Source organism: Pongo pygmaeus, chromosome 2 (assembly GCF_028885625.2).
Source record: "Pongo pygmaeus isolate AG05252 chromosome 2, NHGRI_mPonPyg2-v2.0_pri, whole genome shotgun sequence".
NCBI classification, from domain to species: domain Eukaryota; kingdom Metazoa; phylum Chordata; class Mammalia; order Primates; family Hominidae; genus Pongo; species Pongo pygmaeus.
The window spans coordinates 65,243,966-65,268,963 of NC_085930.1; the positions used below are offsets into that span (position 1 = coordinate 65,243,966).

Below are 24,998 nucleotides of genomic sequence, written 5' to 3' on the forward strand. Positions count from 1 at the left end.
CAGCCTTCCAGAGTCCTGGGATTATAGGTGAGAGCCATGGTGCCCAACCCATGAACAATTAACATTTTTTTTTTAATGTTTGGTTTACCTTTTTTTTTTTTGAGACAGAGTTTTGCTCATGTTGCCCAAGCTGGAGTGCAGTGGCGCCGTCTTGGCTCACTGCAACCTCCCACCTCCTGAGTAGCTGGGATTACAGGCATGCACCACCACGCTTGGCTAATTTTTTGTATCTTTAGTAGAAATAGGGTTTCACTATGTTAGCCAGGCTGGTCTCAAACTCCTGACCTCAGGTGATCTGCCTGTCTCAGCCTCCCAAAGTGCTGGGATTACAGGCGTGAGCCACCGCGCCCGGCCTACTTTTTTTTTAATGCTTATCTATTTCCTGCAGTATGGTTTACTTTCGATATTACACTACGCATATAGTACTTGGAAGTATTAAATTGTATTGGTATTGGTGACAGATGACACTGACCTTATTCTTAAATTATGGAAAATGACTCGTGTGTGTGTGAAGGGATCTCACTGTGTTGCCCAGGTGGACTTCAATGGCTCTTCACGGGTGCAGTCATGCACTACAGCCTCGAACTCCTGGCCTCAGGAAATCCTGAGTAGCCTCCTGAGTAGCTGGGGGTAAATATTCTTTCAGTTAGACCTTTAGCTAATGTATTGGGAGCAATATTCTTTCCTAGGAGGTCTTGTTTTTAAACCAGTCCTGCCTTAAATTGTTCCAATTTTAGTTCTGTGGCTTTGAGTCTGAGGTAATTTTCAGTTTATTGGTATTAGAAACATTCCTGTGTTTGTGTAGTGCTGGGTGTGAAATGTAAAGTTAAATCTTTAAATAGTTAATAGATACTATTAGATTGCTATACTTCTGTGGTTTATACTCTTTACTGTGAGAGTAGAATACTTCAAATGCTTGTGCTAGATGTTTTGTCTTTTTAATTTTACAAATCTGGCTGGGCACAGTAGCTCACGCCTATAATCCCAGCACTTTGGGAGGCTGAGGTGTGGGTGGATCACCTGAGGTCGGGAGTTCAAGACCAGCCTGGGCAACATGGTTAAACCCCATCTCCACTAAAAACACAAAATTAGCCAGGCATAGTGGCGCATGTCTGTGATCCCAGCTACTTGGGAGACTGAGACAGGAGAATCACTTGAACCCAGAAGGCGAAGGTTGCAATGAGCAGAGTTTGCGCCACTGCACTCCAGCCTGGGCAACAGAGTGAGACTCCGCCTCAAAAAATAAAATAAAATAAAATAAATTTTACAAATTGATATTAAAAATAGTTTTTATATTTGTTTCCCTACTTTATATATAAACATATATGTTTGTTGGCCTTTGTATTGCTTTTCTGTGAATTTAATTTTCTGTTTTTTTCCAATGGCATTGTTCATCTTTTACTAATTTTTAGGAGCTCCTTGTTTTTTTTTTTTTTGTTTGTTTTGTTTTTGTTTTTGTTTTTTTGAGTTGGAGTCTTGCTTCATTGCTCAGGCTGGAGTGCAGTGGCGCAATCTCGGCTCACTGCAGCCTCTATATCCTGGGTTCAAGCAATTCTCCTGACCTCAGGTGATCCACCCACCTTGGCCTCCCAAAGTGCTGGGATTACAGGGGTGATCCACTGTGCCCAGCCAACATGTCTCTCTTTTTAAATGATTGATCTTTTCCAACATGACAAATTTCTCCATTCATAAGAGAATGCATTTGATTTTAGAACTTATCTGTGGAACTTTGAAAGACCTTTCACATGCAGAAGCTGATTTTCACTTTGGCTTAGCTAGTTTTAGTATGTGTCTAGGATGTGTGTGTATGTGTGTCTGTGTATACATTTTTTTTAACATGGGGCCTTTAGTCAGAGAAATTACAGTATTAAAAGCTAGATCTATGCTTATATTTGAAGGTAGTATCAACAGGGTTTCTGATTATCTCCATTTAAGATTGAAGTATGTTGCTGCTATATGATTTTTTTAGAAGATGCTTTTTCTTCCTTGTTTTCAGATGTCTGCCCTGATTTTTCAGATGTTTGCCTTGATAAAGGAATACCTTAGTAGAATTTTCTGTGATTAACAGGTTAGAGTTGTACCCCTCTTCCCTGACACAACTTGTAGGGCCCTTGAAGCAGCATTGTCTGCGTATTTCAGCATATTCTGCAAATATGACCTATCGTTTGTATGAGTATGTGCCATGAAAATGGTTAGGAAGGCCAGGTGCAGTGGCTCACACCTGTAATCCCAACACTTTGGGAGTCTGAGGCGGGTGGATCACCTGAGGTCAGGAATTCAATACTAGCCTGGCAAACATGGAGAAACCCTGTCTCTACTAAAAATACAAAAATTAGCCAGGCGTGGTGGTACATGCCTGTAATCCCAGCTACTTGGGAGGCTGCGGCAGGAGAATTTCTTGAACCTGGGAGGCAGAGGTTGCAGTGAGCCAAGATCGCGCCACTGCATTCCAGCCTGGGCAACAGAGCAAGACTGCCTGAAAAAAAAGAAAAAAGAAAAGAAAAAGGTTAGGAAACATTAACTTAGCCTGCCTCTTTTTTTTTTTTTTTTGAGACAGAGTCTCGCTCTGTCGCCCAGGCTGGATGGAGTGCAGTGGCGCGATCTCAGCTCACTGCAAGCTCCACCTCCCAGGTTCATGCCATTCTCCTGCCTCAGCCTCCTGAGTAGCGGGGACTACAGGTGCCCACCACCACACCCGGCTAATTTTTTGTGTTTTTAGTAGAGACGGGGTTTCACCCTGTTAGCCAGGATGGTCTCCATCTCCTGACCTCGTGATCCACCCGCCTCGGCCTCCCTAAGTGCTGGGATTACAGGCGTGAGCCCCCGTGCCCGACCCTTAGCCTGCCTCTTAAGCTGTAAGTGGTCTTGATATGGAGATAGAAAATAAAATACTATGAATGACAAATAATCTAAAACTTGAATTAAAGCAGGTGTATTTTTATTTTGTCACTTTTTATTAAAAGTTATTGTAGTATGTTCTCTAAGTACCAGCACTATATTTTGAGTGCCTGCAAGACTTAGAATTCATTGTAAAATTACTGTTCTTGGGCTGAGGTTACATTTTAGTCTTGTCAGTGGATTCTTCACCAATCAATTGGAATCAGTCAATTCCAATACAGTCTTTCCCCACTGTTGAATATAGAATAAAATCTATTGCAAGCTGGGTGCAGGGGCACACGTGTGGCAGGACCGCTTGAGCCTAGGAGTTCAAGACCAGCCTGGGTAACATAGTGAGACCTCATCTCAGTTGAAAAAATATATATATATATATAAAATAAAATTCATTACAGTTCATCTTGCTGGAAAACAAAATACTGTTTTTGTAATTAAAATTTTTTTTTAAATTTAGAGATAGGGTCTTGCTGTGTTGACCAGGCTGGTCTTGAACTCTTGGCCTCAAGCAGTCCTCCCATCTGGGCCTCCCAAAGTGCTGGGATTACAGGTGTGAACAACTGCGCCCGGCTGACAAAGTATTTTTTAAAGATGTACCACTAAATGGAGATTTGATTCACATTTGATAGTTTTTGACAGGTCTTTTCTATTTAAAAACATTACTGTTTTTGTAGCATTATTTTGGCTTTTCCCTTAATTTAGTAAATATTTGAGCGCCTTTGTATTCCAGATACTGAGCAAGATTGGCAGGGTTCTGCCCTTATGGAGCAGAAGGAAGGTAGGGGGACTGACTAAAACTTGAAAACTATCTAACATAAGTACCATGCAGAAAATGAAACAGTATTAATTGGCAGAAGGAGAGCAGGCTATTTTGGCTAGTGTGGTTAGGGAAAGCCTCTTTAAAGAGATGTTTCTTGGGTGGAGACAAGATGTGAAAAAACCAGCTTGCCTGTTTTTGGGGTTTCAGCCTTGCAGGTGAAGAGAAACACGAAGTTCAGAAGTCTTGAGGCACAAAGTCTGGCATGTAATGAAAGAAGGCCTTTAGACAAAGCCTTGTCAAGGAGTTTAGATTTTATTCTGAGTTTTAAAACAGGGGAGTGACACAATGAGTTGCATTTTAAGCTTGTTCAGGCTGTTACATGGATCATTAGGAGCTGTATCATTTCAGGCTAGTGAGATGCTCAGATGAGTCTGCCTTCTGTCTCTTCCCTCATCTATTTCTCTGTTATCTGGTCTTAAGCTCCTCCATCTTTTCCTTTTTAGTTGGAAAAAAACTCAAAGATCTAGAAAAAAGAGCTGTGTGTACTCCTAAGAAGGGACCTCACAGTAACCTGGGGATAGAGTTAGGTAGGAGTGAGTCAGGGCTCAGGTTGAGGTTCTAGAGGCAGGAGGCAGCGAGATCTTGTTCTGTCATCCCCTCTTACAGAAATAAAATATGCCGATAAAAGTTTATAGTGTAATAGTAAAATATAAAAACAAAAAGTAAGTAATGTAGAAAATAAAAACCCTTCACAGTCCTGCTGAAATGATTACTGTTAACACTTTAATTCTAGAGTTCCCTATCCATTTATTTATTTCTAGATTTCCCTCCCTCTTTGTCAATTAATATTAAAGGGTTCAGACTATATATTTTGTTCATTTTTTGTTGTCTTGGATATCTTTTCCCATCTCTGTATATATGGATCTACTTTATCACATGGATATTAACATGGTTTATTTAATCCCTATTGCTAGGCATTTGGTCTTTACCACAGTTTTTCAAGGGTATGAATAGTGCTGCAAGGAATATGCTTACACATGTTTTTATACACTTGTCTTAGGCTTCTGTAGGACAAATTTCTGGAGTAGAATACTAGATCATTCTTTAAGAACATTTCAAACTTCTAATAGATATTACCATATTCTTTCCCAAAAAGAATGTACCAAGACTGTATGAGAATAACTCCATATTGTGATCTTCAGTTGTCTCTAAACCTCTTTGGTTTTCTTAGCTGTCATCTAAGAATACTAAATATCTAATCTCCCTCTTGATTTGGGCATGTGATGTGATTTAGCATATAGTGGATATTAAGTTAGAAACTTTTGGTTGAAAACAAGGTTTGGATTCTGTGGTCTTTAATTCTAGGCCATTTCAGCTCTGACTAAAATGATTTGAGTGTTAGTGTTATATATGGGAAGGTAAGGGCTATGGAGTCAGTGCAGCCCAGTTCAGAATCCCAGTTTGCCACTTACAAGCTGTGTGTGTGAGAATTTTCTCAACTGTAAAATGGGGACATAATTCCTACCTAGAGTAATACTGTAAGTATTAAGGTGGATAATGATTGGAATGTATGCTATGTATCCTGCCTCATAATAGTAAGCTTCTAGTAAATGGTAGCTATTGTTAATAATAAAACAAGTTTCTGAAGGAGGAAGGCTTGAAAAGATGGGATTCCTTATCAACCTCAAAGTTTTCTAAAGGAGGAAACCCTACCCCTCTTACGTCTGCATGGTTTCTGACCATGAACTGAACTCTGAACTCTGAATGTTATGGTAGAAAATTCATGGACTTTAAATTTAAACAGATAAGGAATCTGGTTATTTTACCCACTGCTGGGGTGTTCTTGGGCAAGTAGCATGACTTCTGTGTCCAAAAAAGAAAGGGTTTGCAGTGACTGAACCTGTAATCCCAGTACTTTGGGAGGCTAAGGAGAGTGGATTGCCTGAGCTCAGGAGTTCAAGACCAGCCTGGGCAACATAGTGAGAGCCTTTCTCTACAAAGAAACTGTTTTTAAAAATTAGCTGGGCATGGTGATGCACGTCTGTGGTCCCAGCTACTTGGGAAGCTGAGGTAGGAGGATCATTTGAGCCTGGAAAATCGAAGCTGCAGTGAGCTGTGATCATGTCCCTGCACTCCAGCCTGGGCAACAGAGCAAGACCCTGTCTCAGAAAATAAATTAATTAAAAAGAAAGTGTGGATGGAGGAAGGGATTAAAAACCTGGCTGGGCACGGTGGCTCATGCCTGTAATCCCAGGCGTGATTTGGGAGGCCGAGGCAGACAGATCACGAGGTCAAGAGATTGAGACCATCCTGGCCAACATGGCCAACCCCATCTCCACTAAAAATACAAAAATCAGTCGGGCGTGGTGGTGCATGCCTGTAATCCCGGCTACTCGGGAGGCTGAGGCAGGAGAATCGCTTGAACCTGGGAGACGGAGGTTACAGTGAGCCAAGATCGCGCCACTGCACTTCCAGCCTGGCGACAGAGTGAGACTCCGTCTCAAAAAAAAGAAAAAGGAAAAAAGAAAAGGAAAGAAAATCTTTGGGGTTCTTACACAAATTAAATGAGATAATTTATTATTATTTTTTTTTGAGATGGAGTCTTTCTCTGTCCCTCAGGCTGGAGTGCAGTGGCGCGATCTCAGCTCACCGCAAGCTCTGCCTCCCGGGTTCACGCCATTCTCCTGCCTCAGCCTCCTGAGTAGCTGGGACTACAGGCGTCCGCCACCATGCCCGGCTAATTTTTTGTATTTTTAGTAGAGACAGTGTTTCCCCGTATTAGCCAGGATGGTCTCGATCTCCTGACCTTGTGATCCACCTGTCTCGGCCTCCCAAAGTGCTGGGATTACAGGCATGAGCCACCACGCCCGGCTTGAGATAATTTATAAAGTGCCTAAAATACATCCTAGAAATATTAGTTTTTCTTCCTTGAAGTCATAAATTATGGCTTACACTTTTTTGCAGGTATTTCTCATAGTACTAATGTGTTGCTCACACTCAAGGGTAGTTGCTTAGGAAGAAGAGAAATGTAATTGAAAAAGTAATAGACGAGAAGTCTTGAGACCTGGGCTCATGTTCCAAGTTGGCTTTTTTTTTTTTTTTTTGGGAGATGGAGTCTCGCTCTTGTCCCCCAGCCTGGAGTGCAATGACGCGATGTCGACTCACTGCAACCTCCACCTCCTGGGTTCAAGTGAATTCTCCTGCCTCAGCCTCCCTAGTAGCTGGGATGACAGACACCCACCACCATGCCTGGCTAATTTTTGTATTTTAAGTAGTGACAGCATTTTACCATGTTAGCCAGGCTGGTCTTGAACTCCTGGCCTCAAGTGATGCGCTGGCCTCGGCCTCCCGAAGTGCTGGGATTACAGGCATGAGCCACTGTGCCTGGTCCCTTGCTAAATGTTTTGTTTTGTTTTTGAGGCGGAGTCTTGCTCTGTCACCCAGGCTGGAGTGCGGTGGCATGATCTCCGCTCACTGCAAGCTCCGCCTCCCAGGTTCACGCCATTCTCCTGCCTCAGCCTCCCGAGTAGCTGGGTCTACAGGCGCCTGCCACCATGCCCGGCTAATTTTTTGTAATTTTAGTAGAGATGGGGTTTCACCGTGTTAGCCAGGATGGTCTCCATCTCCTGACCTCGTGATCCACCCACCTCGGCCTCCCAAAGTGCTGGGATTACAGGCGTGAGCCACCGTGCCCGGCAGTCCCTTGCTAACTCTTTTAACTGCTGGTCCCATTTTCCTCATCTATGAAATATTTTATGGAAATGTACTATTAAAGAAACTCTTCTTTGCTGATGAATGCAGGAGGTATCATTAAAAACCCACACAGTGCTATTTTCATAATTACTCTTTATGTATTGTGTTCTTGGGTTAAATACTTTTGTTCTAGAGTTACAATTATTTGTGTTTCTTACCAGGTTTAAGAATTGTTTAAGCTGCATCAATGGAGCACATACAGGGAGCTTGGAAGACGATCAGCAATGGTTTTGGATTCAAAGATGCCGTGTTTGATGGCTCCAGCTGCATCTCTCCTACAATAGTTCAGCAGTTTGGCTATCAGCGCCGGGCATCAGATGATGGCAAACTCACAGATCCTTCTAAGACAAGCAACACTATCCGTGTTTTCTTGCCGAACAAGCAAAGAACAGTGGTATGTGAACATTCTACTTAGGAAATTTAGCCATGTATCTGCCTGTGGAACACATTAAGGATCGTGTTGTTCAACTTAAAGAGGCAAAATATTCATTGTCATTTAGGGTCTTTATTGTTTTTTTTCTAACTGCAGATTTATTTCTTTATATTGCTGTTCCTTCCACACCCCCTATTTTTTCCTACCTCTTGGCCTTCCTTCTGTTACTCTTGCCTGGAATGTCTTCCTTTGTGCCACTTCATCCAAACAAATAGTACATTCTTATGGGTATGTTTCAAAGACTTTTCTTTGAAAAATCTCTAGGCCTTTCCAACTACTTATTTTAGAAGACATTTTATTTCTTCTATTAAAATATTCACCTAAAGCTTTTTGAATATTACAATCAAGTATGAAGAAGAAAGTAAAATTACATAGAAAAAATTATTTTTGTATATTTCATAGGCCCAGGACCAGTGTGGAGGCAGCTTAGAAATCATGGAATCTTCTTTTTCAGGGCACTGACACCAGCCACTTAGTTCTGCATAGTTTATTTTTGTAGTACCAGTGATAGGTTCATATTGGCATCATGGCAGGACACTGCCACTAGGTTTTCTGATAGAAAATTTATTTTCTTTTTTTTTTTTTTGAGACGGATTCTCACTCTGTCGCCCAGGCTGGAGTGCAGCTCACTGCAACCTCTGCCTCCTGGGTTGAAGTGATTCTCCTGCCTCAGCCTCCCAAATAGCTGGGACTACAGGCACACACCACCACGCCTGGCTGATTTTGTGTGTGTGTGTGTTTTTAGTAGAGACGGGGTTTCATCATGTTAACCAGACTGGTCTCAAACTCCTGACCTCAGGTAATCCACCCGCCTCGGCCTCCCAAACTGCTGGGATTACCAACATGAGACACCATGCCCAGCCTGATACAAAACTTCAATTTTTCTAAGAATTTAGCACTCAAAAAGTTTTCTGGCTGGGTGTGGTGATTCACACCTGTAATCCCAGTACTTTGGGAGACCGAGGTGGGCAGATTACTTGAGCTCAGGAGTTCGAGACCAGTCTGGGCAACATGGCAAACCCCATCTCTACAAAAAAAAAAATCAAAAAAGTAGGCCTGGTGCAGTGGCTTGTAATCCCAGCAGTTTGGGAGGCTGAGGCCAGCTCATTACTTGAGGTCAGGAGTTCAAGACAAGCCTGGCCAACATGGTGAAACCCCATCTCTACTAAAGTTGCAAAAATCGTAGCCAGGCATGGTGTTGCACGTTTGTAATCCCAGCTACTTGGGAGGCTGAGGCAGGAGAATCACTCGAACCCAGGAGGCAGAGGTTGCAGTGGGCCGGGATTGCGCCACTGCACTCCAGCCTGGGCGAAAGGGTGAGACTCTATATAAAAAAAAGAAATAACAACAAAAATGTAGTCAGGCGTGGTGGCATGCGTCTTTAGTCCCAGCTACTCGGTACTCAGGAGGCTGAGGTGGGAGGATGGCTTGAGCCCAGGAGGCAAAGGTTGCAGTGAGCTGAGATCGCACCACTTCACGCCAGCCTGGGTGACAGAGAGCCAGACCCTTTCTCAAAGAAAAGAAAAAAAAAAAAGTTTTCTACTATTATGGATAAAACAAACAAAACCAACCACCTGGCCAAAACAGAAAAGTGAAATTGCATTGGTTTTGCTTGGTGGAACTTTTGAGAAAACTTGAGTTCAAAACTTCCATGCCTCTTCCTTTCCCATCCTCTGTTCTTTGTGTAAAATCAATGCATTGTGTTTATTCCATATAGTCAGGTGAAGCAGGGTTCTGAGGTGGGGAACCCCTGTCTAGTTTTCTGTTTGCTTCTAACAGTTCCACTCTTCCCAATTTGTTAATAAATTGTTCATACTTTTTTTGTGAACCTAAGGAGCCTCCCAAGTGTAGTGTTGAATACTTAGGTGCATTTTGAACTGAAGGCAAAACTCAAAAGTCTTAACTTCAATTAAAGTTTGAGTAAGTTTGTCTCTCTTCCTAAAAATGAAAATTTTATGGCTGGCAAAATAAGCAGTAATAATCCCCTATATCTGAACAATGGTCTTCCATTTGCAAAGTAATTTTACCTAATGTTTCTCATTAATTTTCTTTGTGACCTTAAATTGAGAAGTCAGATAGAAAGTGTGTGTTATGAGAAGCTGAAGACCATTTGGTGCTTCTTCATAGTGTTATTGAGACTATCTTCTCCATCCCCATCTGCTACCAGTTTGCCCAGAAGGCTGGGAAACTTAATTTGGCATAGTGATTAAGTGTATGAACGTTTAAAACAAGAAAACCCCAATTTAAATCCTTGCATTGCCTTTTATTAGCTGTATCATTTAGACAAGTTCTGTACTTTTTTGATCCTCTTTCCTGACCTTTATGAAATGAGGCTTGTACTTAGCACAGTGGCTGATTGATAAGTGAAGTGGTAGCTATGATTATTATTATTATATGTATTCCTTTTAGATGGAGGCTCTCACTGTCACCCAGGCTGGAGTGCAATGGCCCAATCTCGGCTCACTGCAACCTCCACCTCCCAGGTTCAAGCGATTCTCCTTTCCTCAGCCTCTCAAGTAGCTGGGATTGCAGGCACCCGCCACCACGCCTGGCTAATTTGTTGGTATTTTTAGTAGAGACAGGGTTTCACCATGTTGGCAAGGCTGGTTTCAAACTCCTGACCTTGTGATCTGCCTGCCTCGCCTTCCCAAAGTGCTGGGATTACAGACATGAGCCACCGCGCCCGGCTGCTATGATTATTTCTTAGCTTTTTATACATCTATGTAGTCCTTGATCCCTCCATTTGAGCACAGCTGGTGGTTGGAAACCAAGCTTGACTTCTCCTACAGCTTATGAGAAGGTTGTAGCCTGGGTTAGTTTTGCCTGTTTCTTTGGGTAAAGATGAACTAACTGTGGAAGAACTAGCTGCTTTCACCAGGCACTCAGCTTCAGGAAAGCGGCAGAAGAGGGAAGAGTCGCTTAGCTAGGCCAGCACCATCAGTCAGCTCTTTTTACTCCTCCCCAGGTTGCTTCACTTCCTGAACCCAGAATGACTCTCATAATCACTCAGTGGGGTCTAGAAATTATTTAACTGATTTCAGCATGTATCCCTGGAGGGCTGTAAAGAGGAGAATGAGACAGAGGACGTGTATCTGATTTAAATAATTTTAGATGTGATAATTAGGTTTTTGAGTGTTTCTTGGAATTTTTATTTTCTAAATGTGTGCCTCTTTGACTTCCTCCTGCTGCTGTTGCTGCTATTGCTGCTGCTGCCACTGCTTCTAATTATTATTAGATGAGTGATTGACTGGAGCCGAGGACCATTGCTATTAGAATCAGCTGACCAGCAGGTTAAAATACAGATTCATTCTGTATGAATGGGCTTTATTCCATACTAACTGAATCAGAATCCTTGGATGTGTTGGACAGATAGATGGAATCTATATTTTCACAAGCTTCTCTGAGGATTCTCATGCCAGCTACATTTGGGAACCTGACTGGATTAGACGATATTTAAAGAACTGTCCAGCTTGAAGTATGATTTAATGAAGACTGATAATGTAACAGATATCACTTTATAACTTAGAAAACATTGGTATACAGTATTTGATGCAGGTCATGATTCCGTTAGTGTATGTTTATTACTCTTTGTTTTCCTCATTCTTAGTGTCTTCATAGTTCACATCAGTATAGCTTACTTGTTTTGTTTCTGAAAAGCTGGAAGTTGATGGGATCACTGCGTCAAGAAACTTTTAAAATAAACTTATTTTGGAACATTAAAAAATATATACAGGCTGGGTGCAGAGGCTCTTCCCTGTAATCCCAGCACTTTGGGAGGCTGAGGTGGAAGGATTGCTTGAGCCCAGGAGTTTGAGACCAGCCTGGGCAATATAGTGAGATCTTGTCTCCACAAAAAAAAAAAAAAAAAAAAAAAATTAGCTGGAAGTGGTGCTGCCCACCTGTGGTCCCAGCTGAGGCTGAGGCAGGAGGATCACTTGAACTGGGGTGGTTAAGGCTGCATGTGTCATGATCATGCCATTGTATTCCAGCCTAGATGACAGAGCAAGACCCTGTCTCAGTATATATAATATAGATTTTATACACACACACACACTCTCACGCACGCACGTAGAGAAAATAACAAATCTGATGTATCCCTTACTCACTTTCAAAACTTAGCTAACCACGGCAGTCCTGCTTAATCTGTGTTTTCATCCAATCCTTTCCCACTGTTTTGACACAAATCCCAGGTATCATTTGTCTGAACTATTTTGATATGTACAAGGAACTTTTAAAGAATGCTAATTTTATTTTTAAGTAGGTAAAGCATTCATATGAGCCAAAAGTCTTGGGTGACCCCTGCCCCTGTATCCCCATTTCTTTTCCTCAGAGGTTTCTTATGATCAATCTTTATCTATTCGAAGAATCAGTTGGTTTCCCCTTACCCTGTTGTTCATGACCTTTCCTTTCTTCCACATCTCTGAAGGAGAGGAAAAACCATCGGTAGCTAAGGAGGCTATCACAAACTCCAAAGGAACTTTTTTCGTTTGGAAAATCTTTTCCTTCTCTCAGATGATTGATCCTCCTGGAGAATATTCCTCCCCCACTCCCATCACCTTCTCGACTAATCTGTTACAAGTTCAAATTCTTCTATACTGCACTCTCAATGTGGAGTCCATCTTTGGGCTTCAAAGAATGATTACTGGGCAGATAAGTCCCCATCAGTCCCTGGTGATAGCAAAATAAAGCCTTGTGAAAAACTTCTTACGTTGCCCCTCTCTGATGTTTTCAAATTCCTTAGGCTTACATGCATTCCCTTCTTTCCTAGATTGTTTTCTCTGCTTTGCATCCAGATACTATGCCCTGGTTTGGAGCCTGGTAACTAGAAGGACCCAGATACCTATGTCCTCTTTCTTAAGACTTTTTTCTGTTGTAAACCAGCTAGAGAAGGTTGGCTGGATTGGCATTGAGGTGGCTGGAGTAAGAGCCAAGATGAAGAACACTTTGGGCCTTGATTGGAGCCCTGCTTTACTTCCTTCCCTCTCCCCATGTACCCACATAGGTAGATATATGCATACACTCACCACCTTCTGGGGAGGGGGTGGGGGAGGGGGGGGTTGGCTGGCTGCTGTCAGCTGTTAGCACTTTCAATCAGAGGAGGAACCTTGTTGTAGGCAGTTCACAAGCACTGCAAATCTCTGTTTTGCCCTCCTTGCTGGCCATACTGACTCTAGTTACCTTACTTTTGATTAATTCTTGGCTTTGAAGTTAAAACATGGAGGGCTTTTATCAAAACTCTGAAATTTTAGTTCAGATTTTTTTACAGCTGCCATTAATTGTGAGTATCCTGGGCACTCACACTTCCCAATAGGGTTCTGAGTACCTGCCTAGCTTTTTGAGGATGGAGTCCAGGGGAATATAGAGAAGTATGTGCCACTAAGGCTGCTTGGTATGGTGTGCACATATATTTAAACTAAGATTGGTGTTTGTCCCTATAGCAGGGCTGGAGTTCTGTATCTTCCACTTCCTGCTTTGTCTTCACTAGTGTTAAGTACTTGTGAGATAGAATTTTTGTTAGAATCATCAGTCATTTTTGTTGAAATAGGTTGAAGTACAAATTTTGATCATAGAAACTCGTTTGTTTATAGATCAGATTGGCTTATTTCCTCTCTAATGAATCTAATGAACATACACGTGTATACATTCTAATCCACAAAATTAGAGACGTATAAAGGAAAAGTTTATAATTTTATCTTTCTTAACCACTGTCCTTGATGTGAACAGCTAAATCTTTCCACTCATATAACATATACAGATTTCTTCACCTTTTTTTTTTTTTTTTTTTTTTTTAAACGGAGTCTCGCTCTTGTCACCCAGGCTGGAGTGCAATGGTGTGATCTCAGCTCACTGCAACCTCTCCCTCCTGGGTTCCAGCAATTCTCCTACCTCAGCCTCCCAAGTAGCTGAGATTACAGGCATCCACCACCATGCCCGGCTAATTTTTGTATTTTTAGTAGAGGCAGGGTTTCACCATGTTGGCCAGGCTGGTCTCGAACTCCTGACCTCAGGTGATCCACCCGCCTCGGCTTCCCAAAGTGCTGAGATAACAGGCGTGAGCCACCGTGCCTGGCCTCTTCACCTTTAAAATAATCTTACTCTATTATTCTGAAGGATATTTTCCCCCAATTAATATATCATGGACTTCTCTCCATCCAGGTCATTATAAGTAATATAATAGCTGCATAATGTGACATAATAACAGATGTCTCACACTCCATTCAAGTACTTTCCTATTGCTGGACATTCAGGTTGTTTCGTATATGTGTGTGTGCGTGCGCCATCACAAGCAATGCTGTCATAAATTTGCCCGCACCCTTACAGACTGGTGCATTTATTTCTGTGCCCACCTTTCCAAGGGGTGCTGCAGCCTGTGTTGGTCCTAAAGGTGGTCCTTTGTTTGTAGGTCAATGTGCGAAATGGAATGAGCTTGCATGACTGCCTTATGAAAGCACTCAAGGTGAGGGGCCTGCAACCAGAGTGCTGTGCAGTGTTCAGACTTCTCCACGAACACAAAGGGTAAGAGCTCAAAAGTCAGTTGACTTCTTCAGACTAGTAAGAATCTTCTAGCTTCAAATAGCTATGTTTGTATTAAATTGTACTAGCTTCCTATAGAATATTGTATATTTCTATACCTTTCTTTATAAGGAGATAATTCAGAAAAATAGGTATTAAGAAATTGAAATTATTGCTTGGACATTCTCTTGAAAAGTTAAATACACGTTAAGCTGGGCATGATGCCTAATACCTGTAATTTTTTTTTGAGATGGAGTCTCGCTCTGTCGCCCAGGCTGGAGTGCAGTGGCGCGATCTCGGCTCACTGCAAGCTCTGCCTCCCGGGTTCACGCCATTCTCCTGCCTCAGCCTCCGGAGTAGCTGGGACTACAGGCGCCCACCACCGCGCCCGGCTAATTTTTTGTATTTTTAATAGAGACGGGGTTTCACCGTGTTAGCCAGGATGGTAATACCTGTAATTTTAACACTTTGGGAAACTGAGGCAAGAGGGTTGCTTGAGGCCAAGATTTCAAGAACAGCCTGGGCACATAGTGAAGGCCCATCTCTACAAAAGATTTTTAAAAATTAGCTAGGCATGGTGGTGCGACCCTGTAGTCCTAGCTGTTCGAAAGGCTGAGGTGAGAATATTGCATGAGCCCAGGGGCTTGAGGCTGCAGTGAGTCATGATTGTGCCACTGGACTCCAGCCTGGGCTGGAGCAAGATCCTGTCTATTAAAAAAAGCCAAAAAACAAAAAAACAAAAACAAACACATGTTAGGCATTGATAATGTTTCCATGGATGGAAACAGTGATGTTAGATGCTGTGTTTTTTGAGACAAAGATTTTTCTTCGTGTTTACTCTAATGCATTATATAGACTGGGCACTCAGAAAGTGCATTATTATATATAAAGAATGCTGTCCTCGGGAGATTGACTTTTCTCGTTCACTAATTTTTTTTTTATTCAGTTAAATGCGTACTAATCCCTACTGTTTGATAGATTGTTTAAAGATGCGGAAGCATTTCTGCTTCAGGGAAGATTCATGGTTTATCCTATTCCTACTGGTGGTGGCAAGATAGAGGCATCCCCTCAAAGGCTAGGAGTAATACCTCAAAGCAGCAGAGCTGTCCATAATTATCCATTATCCATTATTCCCTCCACCCCTAAAATATAGGGAAACCTTTAAAGGGTTCTTTTTTACCCTCTTCTTGGAAAGCGTCACTTATGTTATTCATCTTTAGCTTACATTTTTTCATGTTTCAAAGAGTTCTCCAGTTTGGGAGAATAGTCCAGGGAATGAATCTACTCAAAGGGGTAAGTGTAATTCTCAATTTAGGAGGCGTTTGTTGAAGTGCAAATCTTTGAAGCAGATGTTAACTTTTGCTGAAGGTAACCCAGGTTGGGTCCCTAAGCCAATCCATAGTGTTCCTTAAGGACTAGAGAGATTCTGAGACAGGGAGGGCTTGGTCTACTCTCATCCAAGGCTGCACTGGTTTGGAGCTACTCTGGAGTCTCTAGGACAGACAGCAGATTGTCACTAGGATCAGTCTGCAGATGATGAGAAAATAAGGCTTGTCCTCCTCTTTATAAGGGCAAAGTAGTCCTTTGGAGTTATAGGAAGTTTTCCAGGTGCTGTATAGGTAATTATATTAAGGAATGTATTATTTACTGTTGGATAGTGAGAAAAATGGCTTGACTAGGCTTCTGGTAGATAATGGAGAGGCTTGAATGGTGCTATACATGTTATTTTCTCTTTACCTGAGAATATTCTTCCTTTGGAAAATGGGCCAGATTAACTGGATAAAACATAAGAAAGGAATTGGCATTAATTTTTACTTATGTATCTATTTTTTGTCTTATTTATACTGTAGGCACAGAAAGTGTGGTTTCAGAGTAGATTTTAAGACAGTTAAGTTTCTCATTGACTTATAGACCCTACAACTACAGATTTGAGTCTTATTAATTAATAGAAGAGTACATTTTTCATTTGTGGTTCCTTTCTATTTATCTAGATTGAAATAGGCTACTGAAGACTAAATTTTGTACTGCAGCAATATTTATAATCCATTTTACAGGATTTGGGGATTTTTGTAAGATGTTAGTGTTACAAATTCCAATTTAATGTATATTGACTTTATCGTGAGATTGTTATATTATCATTGTTTAAAGAAAACTTTATTCTGGCCAGACATGGTGGTTCACGCCTGTAATCCCAGCACTTTGGGAGGCTGAGGCAGGAGGACCGCTTGAGGCCAGGGATTCAAGACCAGCCTGGGCAACACAGCAAGACTCTGTCTCTACCAAAAAACATTTTTTTAAGTAAATAAAGAGAAAACTTTATTCTAAGAACATGGGCTTTGGAGTTCAACAGACCTAGATTCCAACATAGGCCCTTTAACTTGCTGTGTGGCCTTGAGCAAATTACCTTCTTAGAGTCCCAGTTTTCTTATTTTTCAGATAGAAATAATACCTACTTCATAGGTTTGTTGTATGAATTAAATAAATTATTGTTGTATGAATTAAATAAATTATTGTTGTATGGATTAAATAAAGTTGTGTTTATATGGCATGTGATAAATGGTAGCTGTTGTTATTTCTGTTGAACTTTGAACTTGTTTAAACATTTCCCTTTCATGTTTTTTTTTAATCCTTTCTAGTAAAAAAGCACGCTTAGATTGGAATACTGATGCTGCGTCTTTGATTGGAGAAGAACTTCAAGTAGATTTCCTGGATCATGTTCCGCTCACAACACACAACTTTGTAAGTTGTAGATCTCTTCTCTTTCTGGCATGTTGAGGGCTTTGCCAGGCATAACAGAAATTTCTCAGGTAATATGCATATATATATATATATATAGTTGGATTGTTTAAAGTTCTTTATGCTATTGTTTACAGTAAGGCAATTTAGATTTCATTAGTCAGAGATAGACTGTAATTTGTGATTATGAATTCTGTACATGTTGGAAGTATGATTCATTTTGTAAAAACTTTTTTGGAGGCCAAGAAGGAAATGATGTTGTCTTTTGTCATCTTTATTTATTCAGCATAATTTACACCTGTGTTCTTGTTGTAGGCTCGGAAGACGTTCCTGAAGCTTGCCTTCTGTGACATCTGTCAGAAGTTCCTGCTCAATGGATTTCGATGTCAGACTTGTGGCTACAAATTTCATGAGCACTGTAGCACCAAAGTACCTACTATGTGTGTGGACTGGAGTAACATCAGACAACTCTTGTAAGGCATTGTTCTTTTTCTCAAGAAATATAGGGATGAGGAGTATGAATACTTTAAAGAGTATTTGTTGTAGATTTTGACTGACAGGTCTGGATTCTAGACTCATTTAATGAATTGTGATCCAGAAACTACTTTTAGAAACAGTGATAATTCTGAAACTAGCTAGGTTTGGTGGCATTAATACTCCAGAATGAGCAAGTAGGAGTAGGACTTGTTATCTGTCAAATTGAGATTGACATACTGTGACTGTGATTCAGTAAGGAAAAGAGCAAAAGGATATGAAAACAAGATTTTTTGCTTTTCTCTCTTAATAGTATCATCTACTAGGGTTGCTAGTAGACACTGCTCTGTATTTTGTTGAATATGCTGAATGAGCCTTTGACATTGAGAAGGAGCAGAAAGCACGGTTGATGCTATTTTCTTCACTTCAAACTGGAGAAAACTTAGTTGTTTGGACTTAAAATTGTTTGAATATAAAATCTTGAAAGATTCTTGTTTCTTTCAGGAGACAATATATTTCATATAGATAAAATTTTATTAAAGAATTTAAAGTTTATATTAAAAGTACGTGGTCCAAACTGCCTTTTAAAAACTGTAACTAGGGATATGAAAAGTTTACTAACTTTTGTCCTTTTTTTGACAGTACTAGAGAAACCAAGGGAGTGTTATTATTAGACCATGATGAAAACGTTTTTGCTTTCATGGTCACTTATGTATTGATTTTGTGATGAGAGCTTGAGTAGCACAAATAGCACAAGCTTTTAATCCCCCACCTTTTTTTTTTTTTTTTTTTTTGGAGACGAGTCTCTTTCTGTCATTAGGCTAGAGTACAGTGGCGTGATCTTGGCTCACTGCAACCTCTGCCTGCCAGGTTCAAGTGATTCTCCTGCCTCAGCCTCCCGAGTAGCTCAGACTACAGGCACACACCACCACACCCAGCTCATTTTTGTAGTTTAGTAGAGATGAGGTTTCACCATCTTGGCCAGGATGGTCTTGATCTCTTGACCTCATGATCTGCCCACCTCGGCCTCCCAAAGTGCTGGAATTACAGGCGTGAGCCACCACGCCCAGCCTTTTTTTTTTTTTTTTTTTTTAAGACAGGGTCTTGCTCTGTCTCCCACAGTGGAGTGCCGTGGCATGATCACAGCTCACTGTAGCCTTGACCTCTCGGGTTCAAGTAATCCTCCTACCTCAGGCTCCTGAGTAGCTGGGACTACAAGTGTATGCCACCATGCCTAGCTAATTTTTGTATTTTTTCTAGAGATGGGGTTTCAGCATGTTGCCCAGGCTGGTTTCAAACTCCTGAGCTCAAGCAGTCTGTCTGCCGTGGCCTTCCAAAGTGTTGTGGTTACAGGTGTGAGCCACCACATCCGGTGGCACAAGCTTTTGAGTCTAACAGACATATGTCAGAATCTCAGTGTTGTCATTAACCGTAACCACATCTGAGTTTTCGTTCATGCATCTGAATAAAGGGATATTACCTTCCTTGCATTGTTCTTATGAGGCTTGCTGACATAACCTGTGAAATTACTAAGCACAAGTGCCCACCTCATGGAAAGAAGGTGCCTAATTACTCACTTTTCTGTGATTTATTCCTCCTGTTTTAGTCTTTTATCTATGTATTTTCAAGATGGAATGTTTCCAGAGAAGCTCTATGTGACATAGTTTGTGAAATGTTATACTGTAGTGTGAAAAACATTATTTTGATATAGCTAGACATAGGACCAGTATTTCCTAGAAATGCACACTGGGCCGGGCGCGGTAGCTCACGCCTGTAATCCCAGCACTTTGGGAGGCCGAGGCAGGTGAATCACCTGAGGTCAGGGGTTCGAGACCAGCCTGGCCAACATGGTGAAACCCCATCTCTACTAAAAATACAAAAATTGGGGGAGGGGGATAGCATTAGGAGATACACCTAATGTTAAATGAGAAGTTACTGGGTGCAGCACACCAACATGGCACGTGTATACCTATGTAACAAACCTGCATGTTGTGCACATGTACCCTAAAACTTAAAGTATAATAAAAAAAAAAAGAAAATTAGCTGGGCATGGTGGTGTGTGCCTGTAATCCCAGCTACTTGGGAGGCTGAGGCAGGAGAACCCGGGAGGTGGAGGTTGCAGTGAGCCGAGATTATGCCTCTGCACTCCAGCCTGGGCGACAGAGTAAGACTCCATCTTAAGAAAAAGAAAAAGCACACAGGAGCCTGTATGTTTATTGGCAGGTCAGTATTATTCACATTCAATAATCATTCAAATCCAGTTATTTGGAATATTGTTCCCTTTATTCTAGGTAATGTAAAACAGTTGAGGAAAATGTGACTGGGAAAAGTTCAGTTTTAGTAGCTCTGAGTTTGCAAAAGCAAGGCATGCTGATTGTCTCTGTAAGATTACTGCAAGCCTAAAAACCAGTCTTTCCCTGCTTTTGTTTAGATTGTTTCCAAATTCCACTATTGGTGATAGTGGAGTCCCAGCACTACCTTCTTTGACTATGCGTCGTATGCGAGAGTCTGTTTCCAGGATGCCTGTTAGGTAATTTTTTACCTATAGCTTTTCTTTTAGAAAGTTATTGGGGGTGGTGGGGTTGGAAGCTTGAAGACAAAAAATAAGTCTCTTCGCATTCCCTCCTCTCTATGTGGAAACCCCTTGCTGCTTCTGTGGAACTTGATACTGGTGGTACAGCAAAATGTAGAAATTTCTCTTTATGGACCTGTAGGTCTTACATTCTGGAAAGTGACTTTGACTGTAGCTTCTTCTGTTATCATAGCATATTCCTTAATAGGTCATTACATTTTAAAGAGCTTGAGATTCTGCTTTCCTCAGTATGTACTGAGTTCAACCTCGATGGAAAGGGTCCCAAAACTTAATACAGTGATTCGATAAAAATAAAACCCTTAACTTTGAAATGCATGTTGTGGCCGATGCATTTGCTAAAACCATGTATTTAAATAGACTAGTGTCTTTAAAGAACATTTAATTAGATTTTCAGCATAAATATTGTTTCTAGTGTGTCTCTGAGTTTGCATATAACTTGTCTTTACTCTGTTTTCCAGCTTTATAATCAGTTTTGTTGAGTTCACGTGTTGCTCAGTGTTACACACATGAATTTGAAACCTAAAGTAAAATCTACATCCAAAATATCTTACTTTAGGCCAGGCCTGGGATCACATCTGTAATCCCAGCACTTTGGGAGGCCGAGGCAGATGGACCACTTGAGGTCAGGAGTTCCAGACTAGCCTGGCCAACATGGTGAAACCCCATCTCTACTAAAAATACAAAAAACTGGGTGCATGTGGTGATATGTGCCTTTTGGCCCAGCTACTTGGGAGGCTGAAGCAGGAGAATCTTGAACGTGGTAGGCAGTGAGCTGAGATGGCACCACTGCACTCCAGCCTGGGTGACAGAGCAAGACTCTGTCTCCAAAAAAAAAATATTATGTATATATATATACACACACACACATACACACACACACATATATATAATATGTAATCAGATAATGTTTAATGTGAAAATACTATGGAAATATTAAAGGCAGCATATCTTAGAATAAGGAATTTGCATATGTCTGGATATTTATTTCTGTATGGCTCTTATTTTTCTTGATAATTCGAAAAGTAGTTACCTCTGAAGATTAGAAGAAACCAGGCCTCTGAAGCCATAAACAGAGGATTATGTGGGAAGGCATTTTTTCAAGACAATAGAACAATTTCCCTTAGAAAAGCTGGCCTTTTTCCCTTTAATTCATACGTGGGTGTTAACCTGAATCTGAACAAACCTCAGACTAATCTTTAGAGCAAATAATGAAAACGTTATACCTCTTAATGCATGTTCCAGTTTGGTTGGTGGGGGGGTGGTGGTGGCTGGAAGAGGCCAGTGGTTAATTTCACATTTAGGTATTTCCATCTAAAAACTGAATTCCCATTTATTTACTTTGTTTGCTGATTGTAGCAGGAAAGGACAAACAGAGGGTAAAATCCTTGCCTTTTTGCAGACATGCTCAGCACGTCTACTCATCTGTTTAAATAAATTCTCAAATTTAGTCTCTAAATTAAACTGGGCATGTGCCAACTAGCTTAATAGGTGGTAGTGTGGTTGTCAAATGTTAATCTGTTCTTTCCTGGAGATGTTGTAAAAATTTGGAGTATTCAGGTGGTGCTTTATTTAAAAAAAGAAAACTTATAATGCACTCTCCTTTTCATTGAATTCCCAATACATATATTATTTCCTGTTCCAAATTTTGTATGCAAAAGCACCTAGACTTAAGATAATTTTTAGATGTCACATATTTGAAAGAATCAAACATTTTGTCAAAGGTTGTACAGGTAGAGTTTGCCCTTAAGCATCTTACTTTGTCAAATATGTACTTGAAAGACTTCACCAGTATGAAAGCCTAAATGCCAATCATGGAATTTTCTTTTTCCTCCTAGTTCTCAGCACAGATATTCTACACCTCACGCCTTCACCTTTAACACCTCCAGTCCCTCATCTGAAGGTTCCCTCTCCCAGAGGCAGAGGTCGACGTCCACACCTAATGTCCACATGGTCAGCACTACCCTGCCTGTGGACAGCAGGATGATTGAGGTAAAGGGCCCCTTGGGGGTGGTAATGTCAGTCAATTAATGGGGTGAGATTGATATTTATTTCAGAGTTTTGGGTTTCAAATCTGATCAAGGAATGTTGCAACACTTTCTCAGGTCTCTGGACTTTTACAGTTTATTTTATATCCATAATATCTTCAGACTTGCTGAATAGTCTGGTTAGTATATCATTCAACTGGAGAACTAAAACTTCCTGAAAAAATGTTAACATTTGAACTCTTCCCATTATCAGATTTGAATAGGCTATTAATGAACGAGTGTCTAAGATATTTAAAGAGCAGTTTAATTTTGGTGTGGGACAGAAAATAACAGTGATGGAGAACTACAGATTCTCTGGAAGACTTTTGTGATTTTATTTAGAAATAAAAGGGTGGAGTCCTAGGACTTTTAATAAGCAGGTATTTAGGGAGATGTCAAAGTGCCCAAAGCTAGTGTTTTTGAACTGCTTTTTCTTTTCTTGGCTTTTTGGTTATGTCCTATTGGTTTAATTTGCTTTCTGCTTCATCTTTAATAACAACTGAATACACTTAAATACTTCCTTTGTTCTTTATTCTTCTTTATTTCTCATTGCTTTGGACTAGAATAACAACCTGAGTGCTTCTCCCAGGGCGTGGTCCAGACGATTTTGTTTGAGGGGAAGAGTAGGTATTTTTCTTCATGCCTTTGCTTTCTTGTAATTAACAGGATTGCTAAAACTGTCAGACAGCAGACTACCAAAAATGAAATAGTTGTTAAGTTAAATTTATATTTCTTGTCACTTGTTTCCATGTTTTCTTTTTCTTTCTTTCTTTTTAAAATTTTTTTTTGGCAGTAGAGTATATAGAAGTAAAAAAAAAGTTGTATATGGTATTGATGATAGGTGAAATGAATTTCTGAAGTTAGGCCAGGCATGACGGTGTATGCCTGTTGTCCCGGCTACTCCAGAGGCTAAGGCAGGAGGATCACTGGAGCCCAGAAGTTCTAGGCTGTAGGGAGCTACAGTTGTGCCTGTGAATAGCCATTGCACTCCAACTGGGGCAACATAGTAAGAATCCACCTTAAAAACAAACAAAAAATCTCAAGTTAGATTTTGAGGCCAAAGGGCATTAAAAAGTTTTTTTTTTTAAGTCCAACCAAAGACTAATGTTAGACTTACTTAGTTGGTGCTCACAGCATTGGTATTCTGTTTATATATTAGTAACCAAATGTGTTTTTGGTTGATAAACCCTGGAATAAATATTCTTTATTGAAAGCTTATCAGAGACAACTATGCTCTCTCTCATCATGTAGACACCTGCTGCCTTAGGCACAGTTTATCTCATTCAGACCTCAAATCACTTTCAGCATAATTGTCCTGCCACTATTGTGAGGAGGTCATGTATAAGCTATAAATTTTATTATTCTGACTTTATCATTATGATTAGTCCTGATAATACAATAATATACCAGTTACTGCTACTTCTATTAAATGGTTTGTTCCTGTATGAACACTGTAATACTTACAGGGAACAGTAAAGGTCAGAATTGGCTGGGCGGGAAGATCACTTGTGACCAGGAGTTTGAGACCTGCCTGGGCTGTATGTAGCAAAACCCCACCTCTACAAAAAAAATAAATAAATAAAAATTAGCTGGGCTTGGTGGTGTGCACCTGCAGTCCTAGTTACTCAGGAGGCTCTGGCAGGAGGATTACTTGAGCCCAGGAGTTTGAGGTTGTAGTGAGCTGTGTATGATTGTGTCAAGTAAGAATTTTTGAGTTTTCATTATAAAAGAATTAGCACAATTGTTGTGCCTAATCATTTTTTACTTTAGAAGCAGGGTAAATTTTGATTCCTGTTAATTTAATCACATATAAGTCAGCATTTTTAAAGTAGACTAATTGTTGCTTTATTTATTTAAATTATTTGTAGGTCTCAAATTATTTATAGTTCTCTAGAGTATTTAGACTCCAGGAACAATAGGAAAATTCTTTCTAGAATAAATTGATCCAACTATAGAAATTAGCACAGAATAAAATATGGGATATTTAATGGATACAGGGAAGAAAATTACCATAACAATAAGGAAAATATTGTACTACATAGGAATATAATTGTGGTTGATAAAAATAAATTGTGCTTTGCTTTAAAAACAGAACAGATTACTTGGATAATGAAACTACAGCTGCCGATTACTATTGAAATCCACATTATTTTTTGCCAGTGTTTTGCCCACCTGGCAGTTATCCTGCTGTACTTAAAAACACACAGATTCCTGGGCTTCCCACATTCCCCTCCAAAACATGCTCAGTCAATCCTGGGTCGGGGATTAGGGGTGGATCTTCATTCTTCTTTCCAGAGTCAGAATCACTCTCTAGGTAATTCTGAAGACTAGCTAGTTTTGGGAACCAGAACTAGGCTTTCTTGTTAAATTCCGAATTATGTTTTGGGAGCAGGGGAACAGCTTGGTTTGATTCTTTTTATCTAATTATATAATTAGATATATATAATTAGATATATAATTTTATCTTTTTATATAATTGAGTGGGAGCATTCTACTAATAGTTGTGCGGAACAAGTATCTTGTCTATACTGTAGTTACACAAAGAGAATAGTAGGACTTCCCCCCAAAAAATGTCCTTTTTGAGGATATGGGGGCCAAGTGGTTTTGAATTATTCTATTATACTGTTCTATTCCAAGCGATGAATTTTAGATTGGGGTTTAGGTCTCATGGAGGCCTCTGTGATTTAAACTATTTTCCAAACAGTTTCTAATAAATTCTAAAGACAGCCTTTGCCTTCTCCCATGAGTAGAATGTAACCGATTTCCAAATTTACCCATAAGGCAGTGTTTTGTGGTGAAAGAGCTGAGGGCTGAGATTCA

The 24,998-nt window shown here is 40.4% G+C and overlaps 1 protein-coding gene across 8 annotated transcripts in view; it reads left to right on the plus strand.

Annotated features, from left to right (window-relative positions):
• The window catches only part of RAF1 (Raf-1 proto-oncogene, serine/threonine kinase), a 79,928-nt gene that overhangs the window by 37,233 nt on the left and 17,697 nt on the right, over positions 1–24,998 (plus strand). For 3 of the 8 annotated variants that reach the window (XM_054480351.2, XM_063661711.1, XM_063661712.1), the window contains exons 2-7: positions 7,567–7,799; positions 14,242–14,354; positions 16,988–17,090; positions 17,403–17,560; positions 19,993–20,091; positions 21,990–22,143. In XM_054480351.2, the coding sequence (XP_054336326.1) occupies positions 7,593–7,799; positions 14,242–14,354; positions 16,988–17,090; positions 17,403–17,560; positions 19,993–20,091; positions 21,990–22,143 (834 nt within the window). In that variant the 5' untranslated portion in view covers positions 7,567–7,592. Of the gene's footprint in view, positions 1–7,566; positions 7,800–14,241; positions 14,355–16,987; positions 17,091–17,402; positions 17,561–19,992; positions 20,092–21,989; positions 22,144–24,998 lie in introns of those variants that run through there. The other 5 variants (XM_054480352.2, XM_063661714.1, XM_063661713.1 and 2 more) reach the window with 3 other exon arrangements.